Below are 20484 nucleotides of genomic sequence, written 5' to 3' on the forward strand. Positions count from 1 at the left end.
CACACACACACACACACACACACACACACACACACAAACTGAAACACACTCATACATGGCACACACACATAGCCTGAAGGACTGCCAGATAGATTTGGGCCGCAGTACGATGTGCGACGTTGAATAATTGTGCCTGAAGCTGAAGATAAAAACACAAAACATACATATGTATATGGTTTGTGGTATATGGTTATGTTTGTGTCAGGCTCTGATAATGTGATATGTGTGTGCAACTGTGTGATGAGGTGGTTAGTGTGGATGTAGCGTGTGTGTGTGTGTGTGTGTGTGTGTGTGTGTGTGTGTGTGTGTGTCAGGTACAAATGGTGAAGGTCATCAGGCATCTCACCTAGCCAAGTGGTTCTGCTGCTGGTTAAGAGTGCCATGCCTTAATATGATTACACCCACAACCTTAACAACAGCCTGACTATCTTGCTGCTGTTGCTGCTGTGAAGAAAAAAAGAAAACTCGAGGGGGCACCAGCAGGAAGGAGTCAGCATAGGATGGATGTACTTTCGTTGTAGGACGATGCAACTGAACAAACGCTCCATCCAGTTCATTTCTTTTCTTCTGAGTGAGCAAAAAGATGAATTTTTATTGTGTTTTTTGCCTGTGTAGGCTAACATGTATTTTCCCTCCATGTTGTGTTTATAGTCCAATTAAAATTACTCCAAGAAAAGGTAACAAGCATGGATGAAAGTGATGCAGCTGCACAGGTGCAACAGAAATAACAGCCTCCGCCTAACATAAAATGTCTAAATGTGGAGACACACATCATGATTGTGGAGCAGATTATAAAACTGATTTGGATGTACCAGCACAATCAGACTGTTGGACTGGACCTGTTCCAGACTGTGTTCAGGAGCTAAATGGTTCAGACTTGTTTTCAAGGCTTATTTTAGAATCAGGATTAGGCTAGGGTTAGGGTAAGGCTTTCAATTGGTGGTTAAGGTTAGGGTAAGGGATTAGGGAATGCAATGAGGGTCCCCACAAAGACAGAAGTGCAGCTGTGTGTGTGTGTGTGTGTGTGTGTGTGTGTGTGTTTGTGTGTTTGTGTGTGTGTACGCACTGTGATAGTGGCAGGCGATAATGAGTGATGTGCATTAGCCGTTCAGCAGCATGATCCAGGCTATATTTAGAGGTAATTGTGTGTTTGTGTACCGAGGACTTCAGAGAAGGTGTGACTTTCAACAAAGCAGAAGTTCATCATCAGGATGGGAGAGCAAAACAACCTCGTCTGCCTCTCTGATTTCCTTCTGACACTTTTTACGGATTTCTAAGTGCATCATCGAATACATTACAGTTATGTTGTGGAACACACTGTACCGAGAAACATGCAAATATCTGGGGGATGGAATGTTTTCTCATAATGTCAGGTTTGTTTAAGAATCACAATTCTCATGGTGGTATGAAAGTATTTTCTCCAAACTTCACCTTCCTGTTGTGGTAAATTTGCTAAAATGTGTAACTCAGGTACTTCACTTTCAGTGTCACAGAGCAGAGTGTATAGTAATGGCTGCAGAGATATTTTACACGTCATTGACTGAGCATTCATGGCCTTTGAGAGCTGTGCTCAACATGTAGCTGTCAAGAAATAGAGACAAAATTTACTGATGGAAACAGCAACCTTATTCAGAAAATAGGACTTTTCCTTGGCACCCTCGGGCTCTCATCGATGGCAGGCGTTGACTGTCCTGTTACAACACAGTCCATCATGTGATTAATTACTGTTCCTACATACGCGTGATTTTAATTCCATTAGCCATTTCTGTCTTACATTCCAGTAGATTCCAGTTTTGGCTCCCACAGCCAGATATCCTGCCAGCCAGCCAGCCAGCTAGCCAGCCAAGATGCTGCCAGCAAGTCAATATGTCGGCCTGCAAGAGCAACAAGGAGGCATGCTTCCTCATGCTTCTGCTTTTTTGGGCCCATAGAGCATGTGCACTCGAGTCCTTCTCTGGCCGAGAGCATGCACTTTTGAGACTTCTTTCCGCCAAGCCAGATGACTTCCTCTTGGCTCTCTGCACACACAAATGGGATAAAATAATGTAATCACAGAGCTCTTCTTTTCCTGTAGCTGTATGTAGCTGTATTCTGATAATACAAAGAGTGAGTGGGAGGGATTTGTAATGCCCAGAAAAATGAATTTGCTCCTTTGGACTGGCTGCCTTTCTCATAACTGTGTATGAGGAAAATGCTTTTTGAGCAAGTGTGCATCACTTGATGTCGTAAGAAGTGGCAGTACCAAGAGTCGCCACTCCCAGAATTGTCACACAGCCCAGCACAAGTCCTCAGGGCTTCATCCTAACCATCAAAAACATTGTTCCAAAAAAGGTTTGGTTCCTCATTTATTGAGACACTTGCAGAGGGTCAGAGAACACGTAGCCCAAAAAAACCTTTGCCACATCATCATGTGGGAATTAAGTATTTATTAAGTACTACAAAATCTACAGTGTAGCATGTCGCATTCAGTGTACGAATTTTGCTTTTTACTCTTTGTTTAGTCTTGCTGACTCAAAGCAGTGTCAACCACTAAGTGCTCCTGCTGTGTCTGACAAACCTTTACATTGAACTTCACAGATCATGTTTTATCTCCTCATCAGTACAATAAGCAACCCGCCCAGACTGATGCAGGCCGTTGTGTTGTTTTGCCAGAGGGCTGTTGTCAGTCTGAAAGGGCCCAAAGTGCTGTCTGAAAGGCTCACCTCAGGGCAAAGAATATCCCCTAACTGCCACGGCATGTCTTCAGTCACAGCAAAGCCTAGAAGTCTCTCAGTCAACCTCTAGTTCAAGGATAATGTGTTTCTGTCAACAATATTACCAGCCAGACATTCAGATTAAATGAACTAATGAACTAGTTCCCACTCATACTTCACATTTTGAATTTGGAGTTCACAGTCCCAAAAAAAATACTTTTAGGAGCGCCAAAGGCTGCAGATTTCTTATAATGTAGTCTTGTAAGTTACAAGTCTGTGTACGTGTTGTTGGGGAAACTGAGATAACTGCTCCTTCACAAAAGCTGTGAGTTTGATTTGGGTGGAGCAACTGTTGGTCATGATTTCCCTTTGTAATGATTTCTTGTGCTCATCATTCACTCACAGCTATTTCCCAAGACAGGCCTTCATTGGTTGGGTTGGTTAGGTTTAGCCATGAGGAGTGCGACTGCTTAGGGTTACAGCAAATATATCAGAGTAGGCCAGTCAGAGGCAGAGTGCAAGTGCGTTTACAACTCTGATGTTCACGTTCATGAGTTGCAGACGGATACTTTCTGTTTGTGTGACACTGAGCCAGCAGCTAAATGGGATTCAGCCATCATTATTTTTTATTACTTCTTGCTGTGACATGTATAAATATATAATGTGAGTCAGTCACATTGAGCGGAGGGAGGAAGCCTAAAGTGCTCCCCTCAGTTAAAAATTTTGAAAATGACTTTGTTACTTATCAAAAATGAAACAAAACAAATAAAGAACTCATAGCACAAACAATATCTACTAATGCATATAAAATTTAAACAAGCATAAACAGTAGGAAAAGAACTGCTAAGAAAAAAAAACAACCCAGAATAAGCAGATATGTACAACCAACAGAATTATCTTACCATGAGGTTCAACACGAAATAAGATTTTTGTAAACTGTCTGAAAGCTGGCAAGGACAATAACAAATTCCATCACTGTCGACTTCTAACTTGTGCCTATTATTGTATGGCAATAAGGCAAATGGAAATGATTTTAATTGAAGAAGGGTGAATATCTGATAAAAAAAATAGACCATTGAGAAGAATAAAAGCGTGAAAAGTATCTTGCTTGCAATTCTTGTATTCAAACATAAACATACCATGTTTGAAAAACCTTTACCTCCAGACAGGAACGAATGTGAGATCATTCTCAAAAACCTCTTCTGAATTACAAGTCATTTGTTAGGATATAAAGAGAGAAAGTTTGTTGACTTTGTGGCTCTTCTTGACTTCTGCTACAGTAACACTATGTTTCCTATAATGACAGATAATGTCAGAGGTTTTATCACAAAAGTAAACTGAAGAATAAAATCTAGAGACACGTTTGCCGTTTTCTGCATGTACTTCCACCCAGCACGCCCTCTCAGCATAATGGCATCTTTACAGCCCTCACATGTTTGACTTCTTCATCAAACGTCCTCGTTTGATGAAAGGAGCTCCAAAGGGGTCGCTGAATGGGCTCAATTGGCTTGCTTACTGTTATTTTGAAGTTAAATATAAGATGTTTCGACCAGTTTTCCATCCACAAGGTTTTCATCTTGTAATTCTTTCCTCATCGTCTATAACATAGACAGCTCGAGGTCACATCTCACAACAGATACTTTAACAGATGGTATCCCAAAGAACGGAGCCTTCAATTAAAGGGTGATCATCGTGATTAGTGTATTATGTTGTGGTGCTTGATGTGAAAAATTTGAAATGCATTTCATGGAGGATTTTTGTCCTGTTCAAATGATTGCCGCATAGCAAAAGGTGCTCAGAGACAGTATTTTTCCGGCACTCACACTGATAACAGCCCTTTCTTTCCTTCCTGCGCACCAGTCCAGAGTAGATGGGAACCCCAAGCCCCAGCTAACTGATAGGCTTGATGTGTAATTAATGGTCTGACACGTGCTAATGAAGCTAATGACGCTAACTGCGCTAGCATATGGGCGCCCCATGGGGATCCACACCCGGCGCTCTAATTTAGATAAATGACGCCCCAGGTTATGCTGGGCTATTTGCATTTCATTTGGTGGAGGCCAAGGGAGAAGCGGGGATTAAACAGGGGGATGGATGGGGGAGATCAAACAGGAGAGGTGTTTAGGGTTGGAGGGATGGGGAGATGGAGGTGTTTACGCCTGTGAATGTGTATGTTTGTGTGGGTGTAGATCTCCCCTTGGCCATGCACAATGCTGTTGTCAGATAAAAGGAGCAGATGTGGCTGGTAGCAGCTGTCAGAAACAGACAGTTAAAAAACGACCTGTGTGTGTGTGTGTGAGTAGTTTTGTGGATGAGCACAGGTTTGTAATTACTGTACATTGGCCCTGGGGAGACATGTCATTGTCAGCTAGAACATCTCAAGAGGAAAGAGAATGTGCTGTATTGGATTGTATCATTGTCACACATTGAGGGCCTCTGCCGCTCGAAACAGTCAGCTGTGTATATGTTGTAACCCACTTGTATAATAATTAAAGTAACCTCATCACATATTAGAGCGCTCAGGCACAAGGAGGCTGGACTCAAATGCAAAACTCTCAGACACTTTTGGAAATCAAAAAAGGCTCAAGGCCCGTCAACCTATCGAGGAGGTGGAGGAGGCTTGGTAGTGGGAACCAGCGGGCTCTCCTGAACCGGCTTTATCTTGGACACACGGAACGTAGGGTGCACTTTCATGGACCTGGGAAGCTCAAGACGCACAGAGACAGGGTTAGTAACTTTTGAAATGGGAAATGGTCCAACGAACCTGGGTGCCAGTTTCCGTGAATGGACATGAAGTGGAAGGTCCTGGGTGGACAGCCACACCCTCTGGCCCTGTGTGTACTAGGGTGATGCCCTGCGGTGGCGATGCGCTGCCGCCTTTACCCGGGTCTGGTTCCTCATCAGCATGCTCCGCGCAGCTGCCCCAGTGCGCCAACATCTTCTCACCAAAGCATGCGCAGAAGGGACTGCCACTTCCTGCTCAGTGGCGTCGAATAACGGAGGTTGGAAACCATACACACACTGGAAGGGAGACATCCCGGTGGCTGATGTGGGAAGGGTGTTGTGTGCGTATTCTACCCATGCCAGGTGATCACTCCATGTTGTCTGATTTTGCAATATCAGGCAGCGAAGGCAGGTTTCCAACTCTTGGTTGAGTCTCTCAGTTTGGCCGCATGAATGCAACTTTTGCTAGTACGTTCTCATACACACCGGGGTCATGCTTGAAGTGAAGGTCGCACTGCACCAGGAAGGTTCTGCAATCTCCTGAATCGCCTGAATATTATGAATATATGAAGCAAGGCATGGAGGAGGTGTGACCGGTGTGGCGACGGGCGAGCTGCTGGAAACCCCGCTGCGTGGAGTGGAATGGCGTTCGTCATGTGGCTGTTCATGCGCTGGAATTGCTGGGTGAGTTGTTGGATCTGAGACATCACCGTCTGTTGTAGCTCCAGCTGACCTGAGAGATCTTTTACACCGCGTTGAATGCTCTGGAGCTGATCCTCATGTTTGTGAAGACGGCTCCCCTAAGCTGATAAGGCATTCTTCAAGTGACTAGAGTCTGGTGAGTCCATCTTTGGCCAGATTGTTCTATCAAAGCGCTCAGGCACAAGGAGGCTGGACTCAAATGCAAAACTCTCAGACACTTTTGGAAATCAAAAAAAGCTCAAGGCCGGTTTTAATAACAAAAATCTTTCAATATACAAAATATAACAAAAGGAGTTCTGTCATCAAAAAATAACTAAAGGCGCTAAGGATATTCTCAAAAAGGCAAACTAGAAACAAAGGACACAAAAGTCGACAAGGCAAGGTACTAGACAAGGTAACGAGACAGGACTGATGTGAACCATGGATTATACAAGACAATCTGGCGCAGGACAGCAGAAAATATATACACAAGGTAGCAAGCAACAGGTGGAGACAATCAGGGTGGGGCAGACAATCAGACAGGCGGGAAACACACCAGGAAGTCAAGGGCCTGAAACGACAGGGAAATTAGGTTCCACAATAAAACAGGAAGTGCAAGACAACAACATGACGCCAGTGAACAAAACCTCAACAAACACGACGGGACATGACATCACACTTTTTAAAGAAGATGCTGCAGAGAGTTTATTCGTATGGAAGGAGGCCATATAGATCAACTTTTTGCTGCTTCACACCAAGAAAGTCTTCAAGCTTAATTCAAATTTACATAATTTTCAATCACCTCACATTCACCAGTCCCCTAAGGGTTTTTTTCAGGATGTGGCATCACGAGCAAAATTCCATCGTCTTGATTATTACACATCCCCAGTATGTGGCATGTTAACAGCTGGTAATTCACAAAGACACTTCTGATGGCTGTCATCAGGTCCAGGGTCTTTTAAAAGACACATTAGCTAAGTCATAGATGCATGCCATATAGGGTTTTAGTAATGGTTGATCAAATATTTTATACATATCTGGCTATGTGTTTTCTCAACTGAATGGTGGAGGAAATCTAATATGACACTGACATAAAATAAGGAAAACAATGGTCATTTATTAAGAGTGCATTGGTGTCATATTTAACTAAATGCTATATTTTAATAAGTGCCGCTCTTGTTTCCTGCTCCATTTCTTAAATACACTGACAGTGCATCCAGGTGTGACCATTAGTTAAAACAGAATAATGTACCAAAGGTGATTATTTTAAGGGATAAAGTTTGCTTTAGAGGACAGTACAGTACATAGTAAGTGCAGTGAGGTGCCCACTAAATATACCAACTTCACAGAAAAGAGACAAGACAAAATAAATTAAACTCAAAGTCATCTTCTGAACTCTCAAGGTTTGGCTACATCATCAGCAGATGAAGCTGGTTCAGTTGTCATCACGAGACCCAAATATGGACTTTTAGTAGCAATGACTTAGAATGCCCCGGTCCAGTCTGAGTGGATACCCGATGCTGAAATTAGTAAAGTGAGTCGGTGTGAACCAAACGTGACCGGCCCACATTGCATTTGTTTATTTGCTGCGTTCAGCAACTCTCACTCCCTGTGTGTGCTTCACAATTAGTTGACCTTAATGTTCAGTCAGTGTAAAGCCATGTTAAGAGCAACACCAGCCATGCATGAAAGAATGCAGCCCCTTCATTTATCTATTTATTTCATCATATTTCTACTCTTTACCTCCCATTTGTTGCAATGAAAGATAGAATGGCAGGCATCATGATCATTTCCAGAGTTGTAAATTCCCTCAGCGTTTTGGTGTCTGATAAACCGTCACATTCATGGATTTGTTACTCCAGCTGGACCTCCTGGATTGTACGCCGTGTCTCACCGTTACCTGAAGTAACACACCTTCACCAAAACGCCCCTTGTTCTGTCTAGTCTTTACAGTGTTCCTGCAGAGATCTTAAGGTGTTAAATGGTTTCTAGCAGGTGCGGACGGCTTGTAACTTGAAGACTTTGCCTCGATGATCTGATAGCACATCCATGTAAGGAAGTCCCATTAGTGTGCTTACGGTGGTCCCCACTGATTTACCAATGTCTGTCCTAGTCCTAAGCTGGGACAGGATCCTCATCATCTACTCCTTGTACCTGTTGGTCCAGACTCTCCCTGGACATGCTGCACCTCCCCCTCACTGAAAATATGTGATCTGTGTAGGAGGGTCCATTTTTCTGAGCTAACTGGTGTTCTTGGTGTGTGGAAGGTGCCGATGCTATGCTAGTATGTCCATCTGTTGATGAAGACCATGAATGCAGTTGAATTACAATGAAACAGAACCTGAAGCATGATAATATGATGTGTGTTTTATTAGACAGAACACATTTTCTCAGGGGAAGGTCCAAAACCATAAGTTAATAGTCTGCATGGTTGTTTGTGTTTTTCAACATCCCGTGCAAGAAGAGCAAGAGTCATCATATTAAATGCTCTGGATGATCAGCAAGGAGGATGGGTAGTTTCCAGTGCTTTATAGGTGGAGATTTTAAAAGTTATTTCCCAATATAAACACTCCAAGTTGTAAATGGATTACTTCACATTTCATTTCATGTTGAAAGAGATTCATTTGAACCAGACCCCATTGCTGAAGAAGTGTAGAAAGAAAGCTGAAAAGGATAGAAGGATGTGTGCTTGTCATCACAAGATATGAAAATGAAAACAGGATGACAAATTTGCTGTTTATGGTTTATTACATTGCTGAATTTACCATGCATCTTCATGCATTACCCTTTCTTTTTTTTTTTTTTGTAAGTTTGTTCTCCCAAGAAATTATATGTGAACTACAACAAGCCAACTTTGCATCTGCAACAATGGAGTAACTTACCACAGAATCTAATCAGACTCAAGGCACCATTAAAGTAACGTAGGCTGCCAACTGCTTCTGCTGCAAGGTGCAACTCTGCCGCCACAGTGACTATCCAGTACTATCAACAACTTGCACCACAAGCTGCAGGTTGGTGCTACTCATGCACTCTCATCTCTTATCACGGAGCATAACAGAGTGGGTTGTTTCTCAAAGTAGATGGAATAGTTAGCAAGGTGAATAACATGACTTTCTTTCACTAGTTAATACCACACATGTAGTTTATTGGCCCAGACTGGATAATCAAACTTTAAAGCTTTCTATGTTTGTTGAATGTGGAAGTTCATTGTCAACTGTGGAAACAACAGTTTGACCAAACCAGCATTGGCCAAATTCTTATCCCTGCAGATTAAAATGTGTGTGTGTGTGTGTGTGTGTATATATATATATATATTTCCAGTGGCTTAAGTGAAACATCGAGGTCCTTACTATTTTTACAGCTAAAAACACTGTGAGGATGTTTTGTGTTGTGTGTTTTGATGCATTCTGAAGCAGAATGTTTCCATTATGCCACCCATCCACATCTGCCTGTTCTCCTTTCCAAGATCCACCCACCATGGAACAAGAAAACCTGACCTTCAGCCGTAATGGACTACATAACCTGTTGACTTGTGGGTAATGCAGTTTTTAATGGACTGGCTCAAAGTTTCAGAGCCGGGAATGTAGCGAGAGTGAGAGCAGGGGCAAGAAGCGAGAGAGAGAACAAGAAAGAAACGCGGTATTGAGAGGAAGAAATACAAACAAACAGCTAGATAAGAATGTTTGGCTGTTATTGTTTTCCGTGTCTAACATCCTGAGACATGGCCTGTGGTATTCAGAAGATTTAATGCGGAGGAGAGAGAGAGAGAGAGAGAGAGATCCATAAAGCCTCCACTCTCCCTTAACACCCCAGGGGAAGCCATCTTTAATTCATGAACACTATAAAAATAAAGGTTTTTCTCTGATGGCCCTGCAGCCTGTAACAAACTCTCACAGCTACATGGCACTGGGCAGATGTTGATGCCGTGGTTATGGATGGATATTGAGACGCATGTTATATGTCATGCAGGAATGAACAGTCTACCTTTGGCTGCACTATTAGATGGATTCCAATAAGCTGTGTGTTGATTCTGTCTCTTTTCAGACACCAGAGAGGCACGTGACAGATTTTAAACCAACAGACTGCCAGCTAGGTACCACAGCTGGCTGCAGTACAGTGTGTTGTATTTCACCTCCTGTGTCCAATAGAAGAGTCTGTCTGATGGTTCCACATACTCATAATCTTTATTTTTTAAACATTTCTCAAACTGTTTTTTCAAAGTGTAATGTCATAATCTGTGATGGCGTCTCTAGCTTGTTAAAACAGCATAAATCATAACTCATCAAATGATTAATTAATAAAAATGATTTAGCATTAGTTCAGATTCTGGATAAATTTGGATAATGTTGTGGTGATTTTTTTTTTTTTTTTTCAAATCACAAGATTACAGTGCTATTCAAAGAATTGCATTGATTCAGAATAGCATTGTTTTATGTCTTAAAATATGCCGTTGGGGAAAGTATGCCTAGGTTAGGTTTTTTGCTATAGCACATATGTTTGATAGAAACAAGTGGTCATGACATATATTTTATTTTATTTCAGAAGATCTACATGAGCTGTAAAGGTCTTTTTATGGTTGGAAAACATGCAGAAAGTGGAGTGTAGTAGTGCACGGTGCTTCAGTAAGGGGAGTTACTGTCTCAGTCTCAGTTTACTATAATTTTTCTGTTTGGTCACACACCTATGTGCATGGAAACTGATGTTCTGCCTTGGAGGCCTGTTTCAGTGCTTGTTTGAGAAGCTTGCCTTCAAGATTTTCCACCAGAAAGCCTGTAGGAAGTCAGGTGATGTAGCAAAAACAAGGACAAAGTGCAAGAAGCAAGTCGTGGTGGATGAATGAGTCAAACCTCAGTACACTGAGGCTTGAATGCCATGGAAAACCAAAGTCAGTGATGACTTTTGATTTTCAGATTTAGTTGGCTTATTGATTGTGTTTCTTGTTGATTATTATTATTAGTTTCAATTTTCGGTTTGGTTAGGTTCAAAAAACAAAACTACTTAGTCAGGTTTAAGAAAAGATCACGGTGTGGGTCAAAATGGTCAGTAAATATTGACCTTTGGTTTCGTGTGAGATGCAAACAGTGTCTTCAGACAAAATGCATCGATGTAAGATACTACAGTGATATCAGAACACAGACCCAAAACTGAGTAGATTTTTGTTGTTGGATATAATTTAGTCCATCTAAATTGAAATATATATTAGCACTATTTAGTTGTACATATTTTCCAGGATAAAGTTATAATCGTCAATTTCAGAATTTATCAACAGTCAGGTAGAAGTCATTTGATAATCTACAGGGAAATCTAGCTGTTGTTGCAGCCATGCCAGCAGTACAAGGAGCAAATATTAAAAAAAAAAAAAATCCTGTAGGAGATGGGAGTTAAGGAAAAGATTATGTTAATAAACAATTTTTATGTTACGGTTTAGCGAGCTTATTTAAAAAGTGATGAGATGCCCCAGTGCAAGCTGACGAGATCAGGCACACAATGCACTGTGTGACGCAGGATGTAAGGCACCACCCCAGGTGAAACATCAAGTTTTTAGGGAGTTCCAGTAATACTTGTCCCTTGCAAATAGGACTAAAGTAAAAAAACATGTATCAAGTGTCATTTGTGCCCCTCAGATTTAATAATCTGCACCTTTAACCATTTGACCTAATACTGTAAACTGCGTGTGCTGACACATGCACCAAATCAAAAAAGAGTTTGAGAACGTATTATTCAAATCTTAATACAGAGTGCATTTGCATGTGGTCAGTTTTTGCTAGGATTTTATTTAGTTATTTTTTGATCCACTTAAAACATAAGATGAACAAAATTGAAATGTAGGAGGATCAAAATATTTAGCTTGAAAAAAAAGAAGTGTTCAGTTGATTTATGGGTTAAAAATGAAGTCACCAAACTATTTAAGACTAAAAAAGACTGACAGGTATATTTCTCTCCTGTTTACACGGCGAAGAGAGGCACAATACCATTACTGAATGTCCATCAAGCAATGCCACCAAACTCATTTATTCATAAAAGCTGACTTGTATCACACACTCCCAGCAATTTGTCATTTTGCAAATAAGTTTGCACTTTCACACTCCCACACATGGGATCAAGCTTTGGCTTCCTGCAAGCATATGATTGCACCTCATTTGCCACCGACTGCCACAAAATGTGAACCAAGTCTCCATGGAGACACTCAGTCATTTCATTACACTGCCGCTTGCTTTTCTTATTTGTCCCAAGTGGTTTTCACCACTTCTTCCATTATCTTTGACTATCACTGGGGGGCCCATCAGGGCACTGAGGGTTATTGTATAACCAGATTGTGTTTTATTTATTGAAGTGAAAATATACATTGAATGGCAACTTTGAGGTTGTCTTAATTTATAATTTATGTGGGATTATGAATAATTTGTGCTCATTGCAAGCGTTTCCCTCTGCCCTCCCTGGGAGGGGCAGAAAAGCTGTGACTGACAGCTCGCTTCGTGATCTGAAACTATGGCAGCTGACAAGGTCATGTCAAATGAAATGATTGGTGAGGAGGAGTGTTTGGGGAAATATTCTCCCTCTCTCGCTCTTTGTCTCTCCGCCCTGATCACACTAAACATGCTCGACAGCCTCACGAGCACACCGGCGTTGCAGTAATTTATGAATGAGAGGTGAATCTACTCTAGAGCCCTGAAAGAGAGCAGATATGGCAGATGATCTGTCAATCTGTTTGGCGCTAAAAGAGACAAGATCAAAGACAACTTTGTTCCCCAAGCCTGCATTTGTCTCCCTATAGAAGAAGAAGTATTAGTGGTAGTAGTAGGCTTACGCAGATCTGTGTGTGTGTGTGTGTGTGTGTGTGTGTGCGTCCAAGTTTTTAATATCAGAGAAATTATTTGAAGGGGGTCTTTGTCCCAGCATACCAATGTTGTTATTCCTCACCTCTTCAAAGCCACAGAGCTGTTGCTGATTATTGAGAGCTGTGAAGGTCAAACAGAGCAGCTGTTGCATCAGACTTTTTATTTGCTATGCAGAATTTGTTCTCAGGCTTGGCTCTGTAAATGACTTCTACTGAAAAAAAAGCCTACTTTCATCTGCAATTGCATATAATGGAGGTAGTTATAACTCATTAAATGAACTACATAATTGATTAGCCTTTTTTTTCTCACTGTGGCAACTCCATTTCCTTTATCATTGTCAGTATTGATACAGTATCAACTTACAATGCAATATATCTACCATCTACTAAACCATAATGTCTATGAAATAGAAACAATGCACAATAAAACAGAAGCTAAAGAAACAACGTCTCACAGCAATAAAACAATAAATTAAAACACCTAATTTGAGTATAAAATACGAAAATTAAGGACAGATTAATAAAATTGTGGTTAGCTCTGATGTTTCTCAAATGGTGTGTAGTGTGTGTGACCTTCAACAGCTATCTTTTTTGTGACCACATACCCAAATCAGACGGTGGCATAGCTAAGTTCATCCATGCATGCTTGTGAAATAGGTAGTTCTGCTACTCGTCCTCATAGACCTCTCTTACTACTTGCATGGTTAGCTGGTAAATTCCTGTTGCTGGCGAGGGAACCGCTTACGTGCTAGCCAGCCGGGAACGTGCCAGTGGCAGTCAGTCACAATAGCTCTCCGAGTAAACAAGCTAAGTCCTAAGTTCATACAGTTCATTCGAATGTATATATTTGTACCCACAGCATGCAAAATCTGGATTTCCGCAGCTACATTGATATAATCCTTGATTCTTCCACCTCCACTAAATCACAATGGTGAAAGATATTAGTTTAAAAGATGGTGATTTAATGTCATTTTGAAATGTAAAGGAAGCCAGTGTCTTCAACAGAACCCTTGACAGAAGCTTTTGTTTGTTTTGGCTTGTTTATTTTTGCCACTTTCACTTTGTTGTAAAGTTGAGGAATGAAAAATCAAACTGACTCTCTTCACAGTAGTGCAAACAGCGACTGTGAAGATGATGATGATGATGGGACTGTCACCTCGGGTAAAATCAGGTCAAGATAGGTGTAAAGGTAGCGCTTCAACTGTTGCTATGAGCTCAAAGAGCAACATTTTTTTTTGTTGTTGTTTCATTTATTCTCAAAACCACATTGAAGGATGCAGCCTTAAAAATTGAGTGACCCATCCAGCTGGGACAACAGGCACAAAAGTCGCCCCCATCTACATGATTTATTCAAAAACAGCTTTGAAGTATGGTGATGTTTCAGTCACAGACATCAACCATCAGCAACATCTAACTAGAAATGACAAGGAGGAAGTGGAGCAGCAGTCAGAGGAAGGCTAACAAATACCTCAGTTTAGCACTAGTCCGGACTTAAAGGTGCAATGTGTAATAATGTGAAGCAGTTTACATGTATTACTCGCTTTGCAATGCAGTCCAACATCAGCAAAGTCAAAGCTAACATATGACAAAGCATGTGAAATATATGGTCATATTGTGGTATTGTGGTAAGCGTGTGTGTACTTAAATAGTACACAGAAGGTGCAGGTGGAGGTGTAGGTGTAAAAGTGCGGTGTGCAGTGGCTCATAGTCCTCACAGTCTCTCACTCCAGTGGGGGGCTGCTGGGGGTGATAGCTCTGACAGCTCTGGGGAAGAAGCTGTCCCTCAGTCTGGTGGTGGTGGTGCGGATGTTCCTGTACCGCTTTCCTGATGGAAGCAGTGCAAACAGTCTGTGGCCTGGATGGCTGGGGTCCGTGGCGATGGATCTCGCCCTCTTCCTGACCCGGCCTTCATATACAGAGTCTAGGTCAGGAAGGAAGGGTTTCCTCTCCTGTGCTGTGCAGCTGCCATACCACACTGTCACACTAAGGCAGAGGATGCTTTCAGTTGTGGCCCTGTAGAAATTGACAAGCAGCCGAGAGGAGAGTCCAGCCCGTTTCAGTTTCCTGAGGAGCCTTTGTTGTGCCCTCTTCACCAGGCGGGAGGTGTTCATGGACCAGGAAAGATCAGATGTGGATGTGGAGGCCCAGGAACCTGATGTTGTCCACACGCTCCACCACTTCTCCGTCCATGAGGAGGGGGGCGTGATCCGACTTTCTGGACCTCCTGAAGTCCACAATGACCTCCTTGGTCTTCCCTGTGTTCAGCACCAGGTTGTTGATTGAACACCACTGGGTGAGCTGGTGTATCTCCTCTCTGTAGTGGGTCTCGTTGTTATCTGAGATGAGACCCACTACTGTAGTGTCGTCCGCAAACTTCACAACTGTGTTGGTGGGGTGTATGGCAGCACAGTCGTGAGTAAACATGGTGAAGAGGGCTGGGCTGAGCACACAACCCTGTGGTGTGCCCGTGCTGAGGACCAGAGGGGATGATGTGATGTTCCCGATTCTCACCACCTGAGGCCTGTTGGTGAGAAAGTATCTGATCCAGTGGCACAGAGACACAGGCAGACCCACTGCGTGTAGCTTCAGCGCCAGCTTGTCTGGGATGACTGTCATCTGGTGCTGCTGCAGGACGAGGGGCTGGTGCTGCTCCTCCAGCCGGGGTAGGTGTATGGCTTCTCTGCTGCCTGATGTGTCTAAGCGGGAGAGTGTTAGGCTTGTAGTCCGTTATGGTTCTGATGCCCCCCCACATGTTCTGGGGGTTGTTGTTATTGGAGTGATCTTCAATTTTGTTTTTGTTCCGGAGCTTGGCCTGCTTAATTCCTCTCCTCAGCTCTGCTCGAGCTCTGCTATAAGCCAGCCTGTCTCCAGCTCTGTAGGCAGTATCCCGGGCTTTCAGCAGGGACCGCACTGCCCAGGAGTGGAGCTGCTGTAAGCAGCAGGGATGTTGCAGTAAATCTGATCCAAAATGTTCCTGTCTCTGGTAGGAAACTTTATGTACTTGTGAAATTTGGGAAAGTCCCCCGCCACAATCACAGCCGCCTCTGGGTTGTCGTTTATCTGCCCGCTGATTAGGCAGTACAGCTCCTCTAATGCTAACTTAGCATTAGCCCGCGGTGGGATGTAAGCGGCCACAATAACAATTCTCTAACCAGCTTGAACGGTCGGCATCTCACCGCCAGGTATTCCAAATCGGGAGAGCAGAACGTGCTGACGGTGCGTGTGGCTGTACACCAGGCATTGTGTACATACAGCACCAAACCTCCGCCTCTGCTCTTACCTGAAGCTGCAGTCCTGTCCGCCCTGTCCACCGCTGTGTCCGGGATGTTGTCGTCCAGACAGGTCTCTGTGACAACGGTAACACAGCTGTCCATCCTGCGAGAGACCATCCTTTGTTTATTATTATCTTTTCTGGTTTGCTGCTAACACATATGGATTCAGTGTTGCAAAAGTGTTTGCTTAGCAAAGTTGAGCTCAAAGGCCTTTGGATCTTATTGTGCATATTTCACAAGGCTCCAGTTTCATCTTCAATGCAAAGCTTCTGTGAAAGTTAAATAGCATATCGACTTCCAAAGTCACAATACCATGTGCATACAAGAAAAAAAGGAAGAGAATCTAGTTTCAAGGCTTTCACTCTCCAGCATTGATAGGTATCAGGCCAAATTCCCACTGAAGTGTGTGTGGCTGTACCAGGAGGTCAGCAGTTAAATGAACTTTTGTTCTGTTTTACTGAGAGGATCCTTCATCTGCATTGAGCTAGAAGTAATGAAAGTGTGGTGGAGCATTGAAGATTGATGCCACAGAACTCCCAGACCTCTTCCCTCTGCTTTTAACCCTCTCTCCTTCATCTATAACCACTCTGCCTCTTCTTTCCTGCCTTCCTGTTTTCAGCTGTTCTGCTTTGTGTCTCTGCCACTGCCTCTGTCTTTTTCTCCTCACTTCGTCTCTCTTCCTCCTCTCCAGGACTCTTCCTCTAATTGCCTCTGTCTGCGTATCTCTGTCTCTCCCTTTTCTCCCATTTCTAACTCAATTTCTTCTTGAATCTGCTTTCTAAATCAAAAGTGGCTACTCTGTCTAAACAAGGACAATTCAGCAATCACTCAGACATCTGTGACCCATTCAGAGCTGAGCTGATCTGGAATTGTAGCTGATTGAGTAACAATCAACAGTGTCACAAAATGATTATATTTTTGTGTAGTTGTATGGGTCGGTATGGTGTAACAAGTGGAAGAGTCGTACCAGAAAGAAACAAATGTGTCTGCAGAGTTGCAAAATGGTCATACTGAACGTATCTGCAAAACATTTACCAACAACACGTTTCATTTGTTGTTCCTATAACACCCATTCCTTCATGAGCAACGCTTTAATGAGTCATCATTGCAGTGGTTCCATAAACAGCCTAAACCTAACCAAGCGCCATATTCAATGGTATTTCACCCATAGACAAAGCATGGTGAGTGTAACTCATAACCGATCCCCCAGGGGCAGTGCTCGGTGAACTGATTTTGGTGTAGTGGCCACAACTGGGGCTGCAGGTCATGTGATACCGACTGGCCCAAAAAGACTTATTCCAACACACAGTCATTACAAAAGAAACATTTATGAATTGTCAAAATCTGACCCATTAGATCCAGTAAAAATTGGTTCGTTAGTTTGTTATTTCCTGCCATTCATATCTGCACGGAATCAATGAACGTCAGCCAGTTCAGCCAGTGAATGGACCCCAAAACACAGACAATGTTTTTCTGCTTATGTGCCCAGTGAACTACATTTTCTGCTCAGGGTTCCTTTTTCTGATTTTTGCTTTGACTCCAGGTGGTTTGAACCTGTAATCATGTGAATAAACCATCTAGTAATGGAAGTTTTCACTGAATAATGGTCTATATATTTGACTATAATTTTGGGGCTTTTGATTTTATTCAACTTTTTATTTTTATTTTTTTAAACCCAAGTGGTTATTGATCCAGCAGTTCACTTGGCCATTCATGGTGGACTTTGATGATGGAGCATGTAAAAAGGATTGTTAAATTTGATGACATACCAAGACTAGGAGCTGGGAGGTTTTATATAGCTGATCCCCAGTCAGATGTCACACACATGCACACACACACACACAGACACACACATATGCACAGTCTCCGTGCATGATCCGAGCCCTGGTGAGGTTTAATGATGCTGTTTAGGAGCTGTATTGAACCCAGAGCTCATTTTACCTGTGCAAAACACAACAACACACATGCACAAATAAACCCATTTCCATAGCGATGGTGGTATAGTAGTGAGCATAGCTGCCTTCCAAGCAGCTGACCCGGGTTCAATTCCTGGTTATCGCAGTCCGATTTCCGGAGCAAATTTCTCCATTGTGAGATTAATGAAGTCTGATCTAATGCACACACACAGACCTTCACCAGTCACATAAATGTGTGTAAATGCATCGTACCAGCCTGTGGGGCTTTTAGTCTTTATAATTGTGTGCTGAGAGGCCATGGTCAGTCACTGAGCCCAAGCAGCTTCTAACCACATTTATCCCATTTTCTTCTATATCCAGCACTTATTCAACATCCATTACCTTGAGTCAAATGAGCAGTCTTAATCTGACCCAGGCAGTTTATACTAGGCTTTCTACACACACTGCCTGGGTTAGCTACAGAGAGGTCTCAGTATGGCTCGCAAACATCAACACGCATTATGCTGACGAGAAAAACCTCTTCTAACTGCATTAGCATGGACTTTCTGGTCGGATCTGCAAAATTTGAGTACATTATTTATACCTTTACAGAGCAAATTACATGTTGTTCCATCAGTGATATTTTTCATGCTTTTTTAACAAGAGAAGAATCCTCTCCAGTGATATTTTGATAGTGTACTTGGCCAGAGCTTCATAAATTTCAATGAGTCTCTGGAAAAAATCTCAGGGTTGTCAAGCAAAAGAGTTCCAGCAAAACCTGGCTCACATTTGACCCAATGCAATGGACGTTAACTGGCAGCACACTCTGTTGAGCTGTCAAATACATGCCAGAAAAACAAGGGTTTGGCTTTGGGCTCAATGTGTGCTGGGTTTAATGTTTCCAATAGCCCTTACCTCAGGAACTTTTTAATGACCCCAGACGTTTTTCATGAAACTTTCCCTAGGACTACAGCTGAAAAGGGGCTAATTAGGCTAATTAGAAATAAAAACTGCTGAAACTGTGTTCAAACTGTACATTTGATGCATTTAAAATCCAGGTGACATCATGGCATACAGGAAGGTGTGTGACACCCAGGGTGGCCCAATGGTCGGTGAGGTTCTGCACTGCTCTGGAGCTTTAGATCTTGACTGGGACCTGGACAAGGAGGAGCTGCAAGAACCGGGACCCAGCATGGACCGCATGCAGATGCAACATATAGACTGCCAGAGATCAGGTAAGATTGCTTGAACTGGTGCGCAGTCACAATTTCCTATAACATTTGTGCCGGTTAAGGTTGAAATGCTCCTGTCAACAATCTTGCCAGCAGACCCCCAAACTTCACCTAACCAAACACGAATCGATACACAGTTTAGAATTGCTGTGAAATCCATTGTGAGCAAGTACTTGTAATGCAACAGGAACTTTACAACTCATAATACATGAAGGGGCATATTGTGGTGTGTCATGCCGTGCAGCTGATCTCCAATGTGTTTATGCAGAGGTGATTAGTTTGCTCTGCTAACAGGACAATTACAGATAACATTAAAGGTAAATGAACACTGTGTGATTGATGTCAGGGCAGTTAACATGATGAGTTTGTTAAATATTTATTAAACATTTTCTCACATTAATGAGAATGTCACAGCTCTTAACTGAATTTGATGAGTAAAAATATAACTCACGTCAGCTGTTAAATCTCATTTATACTGTGTACTTCTGTATTGTGACATGCTCTGCTTCGACCTGCCTTAATGTAATAAGGTAGTCTTGTTTACGCAGTGTTCTCAAACCCGGTTCACCCGGATCTTTTCTGATGCATGTTTGAATTAAACATGCTTTCGTTATATTGGTGTTTCCTGTGTAATTTACCTTGAAATTGGTAGTTTTTTGTTGTTGTTTTTTTCAGGCATGCCAAAACAAGTTTCTTTCTTGTGCTTTTGATGATCTTAAAAGGTTTTTTTGCACACACATTCTTCAGAATCTCTTCCATAATTTGAAACAACCTGTCACTTTGAAAAAATACTGTATTTAATGTGAGAGGTTTGCCACTTCCAGCAGTTGCAAAAGTGAGAAACTTAAACTTAATAAGTACCCTAAAGCTAGACTTGAGTTTCTCAGCTTTGAATGACTCTGTTTTGAATTGTGCCTGGAGTTTCGTATCAGTGGCGGTTTTCTATCCTCATAAATGCATTCTCAAGGAAATGGGCAGATAGTTTCAAAACTAAGCATTTAGTTATATTCCGTTTTCCATTTACAGTTTGTTTTCACCTGCACAGTTTCTGTCTGTTCGTACGTATGTTATAAACAAACCCAACTGTCTTTAATAGAAAAGTCCAGAGTGGCTAAGCATGCAGGGATTTTTAGACTTTGTTTTCTCTTG

At 42.3% G+C, this 20484-nt stretch overlaps 1 protein-coding gene across 1 annotated transcript in view; it reads left to right on the forward strand.

Moving 5' to 3' along the window:
• LOC121606000 (inactive N-acetylated-alpha-linked acidic dipeptidase-like protein 2) overlaps window positions 1-20484 on the forward strand; it is a 472539-nt gene that overhangs the window by 150933 nt on the left and 301122 nt on the right. The window contains exon 3 of the mRNA XM_041936153.1: window positions 19162-19338. Within this exon, the coding sequence (XP_041792087.1) occupies window positions 19170-19338 (169 nt within the window). The 5' untranslated portion in view covers window positions 19162-19169. The remainder of the gene's footprint in view (window positions 1-19161; window positions 19339-20484) is intronic.

This window comes from Chelmon rostratus, chromosome 4 (assembly GCF_017976325.1).
Source record: "Chelmon rostratus isolate fCheRos1 chromosome 4, fCheRos1.pri, whole genome shotgun sequence".
NCBI classification, from domain to species: Eukaryota; Metazoa; Chordata; class Actinopteri; order Chaetodontiformes; family Chaetodontidae; genus Chelmon; species Chelmon rostratus.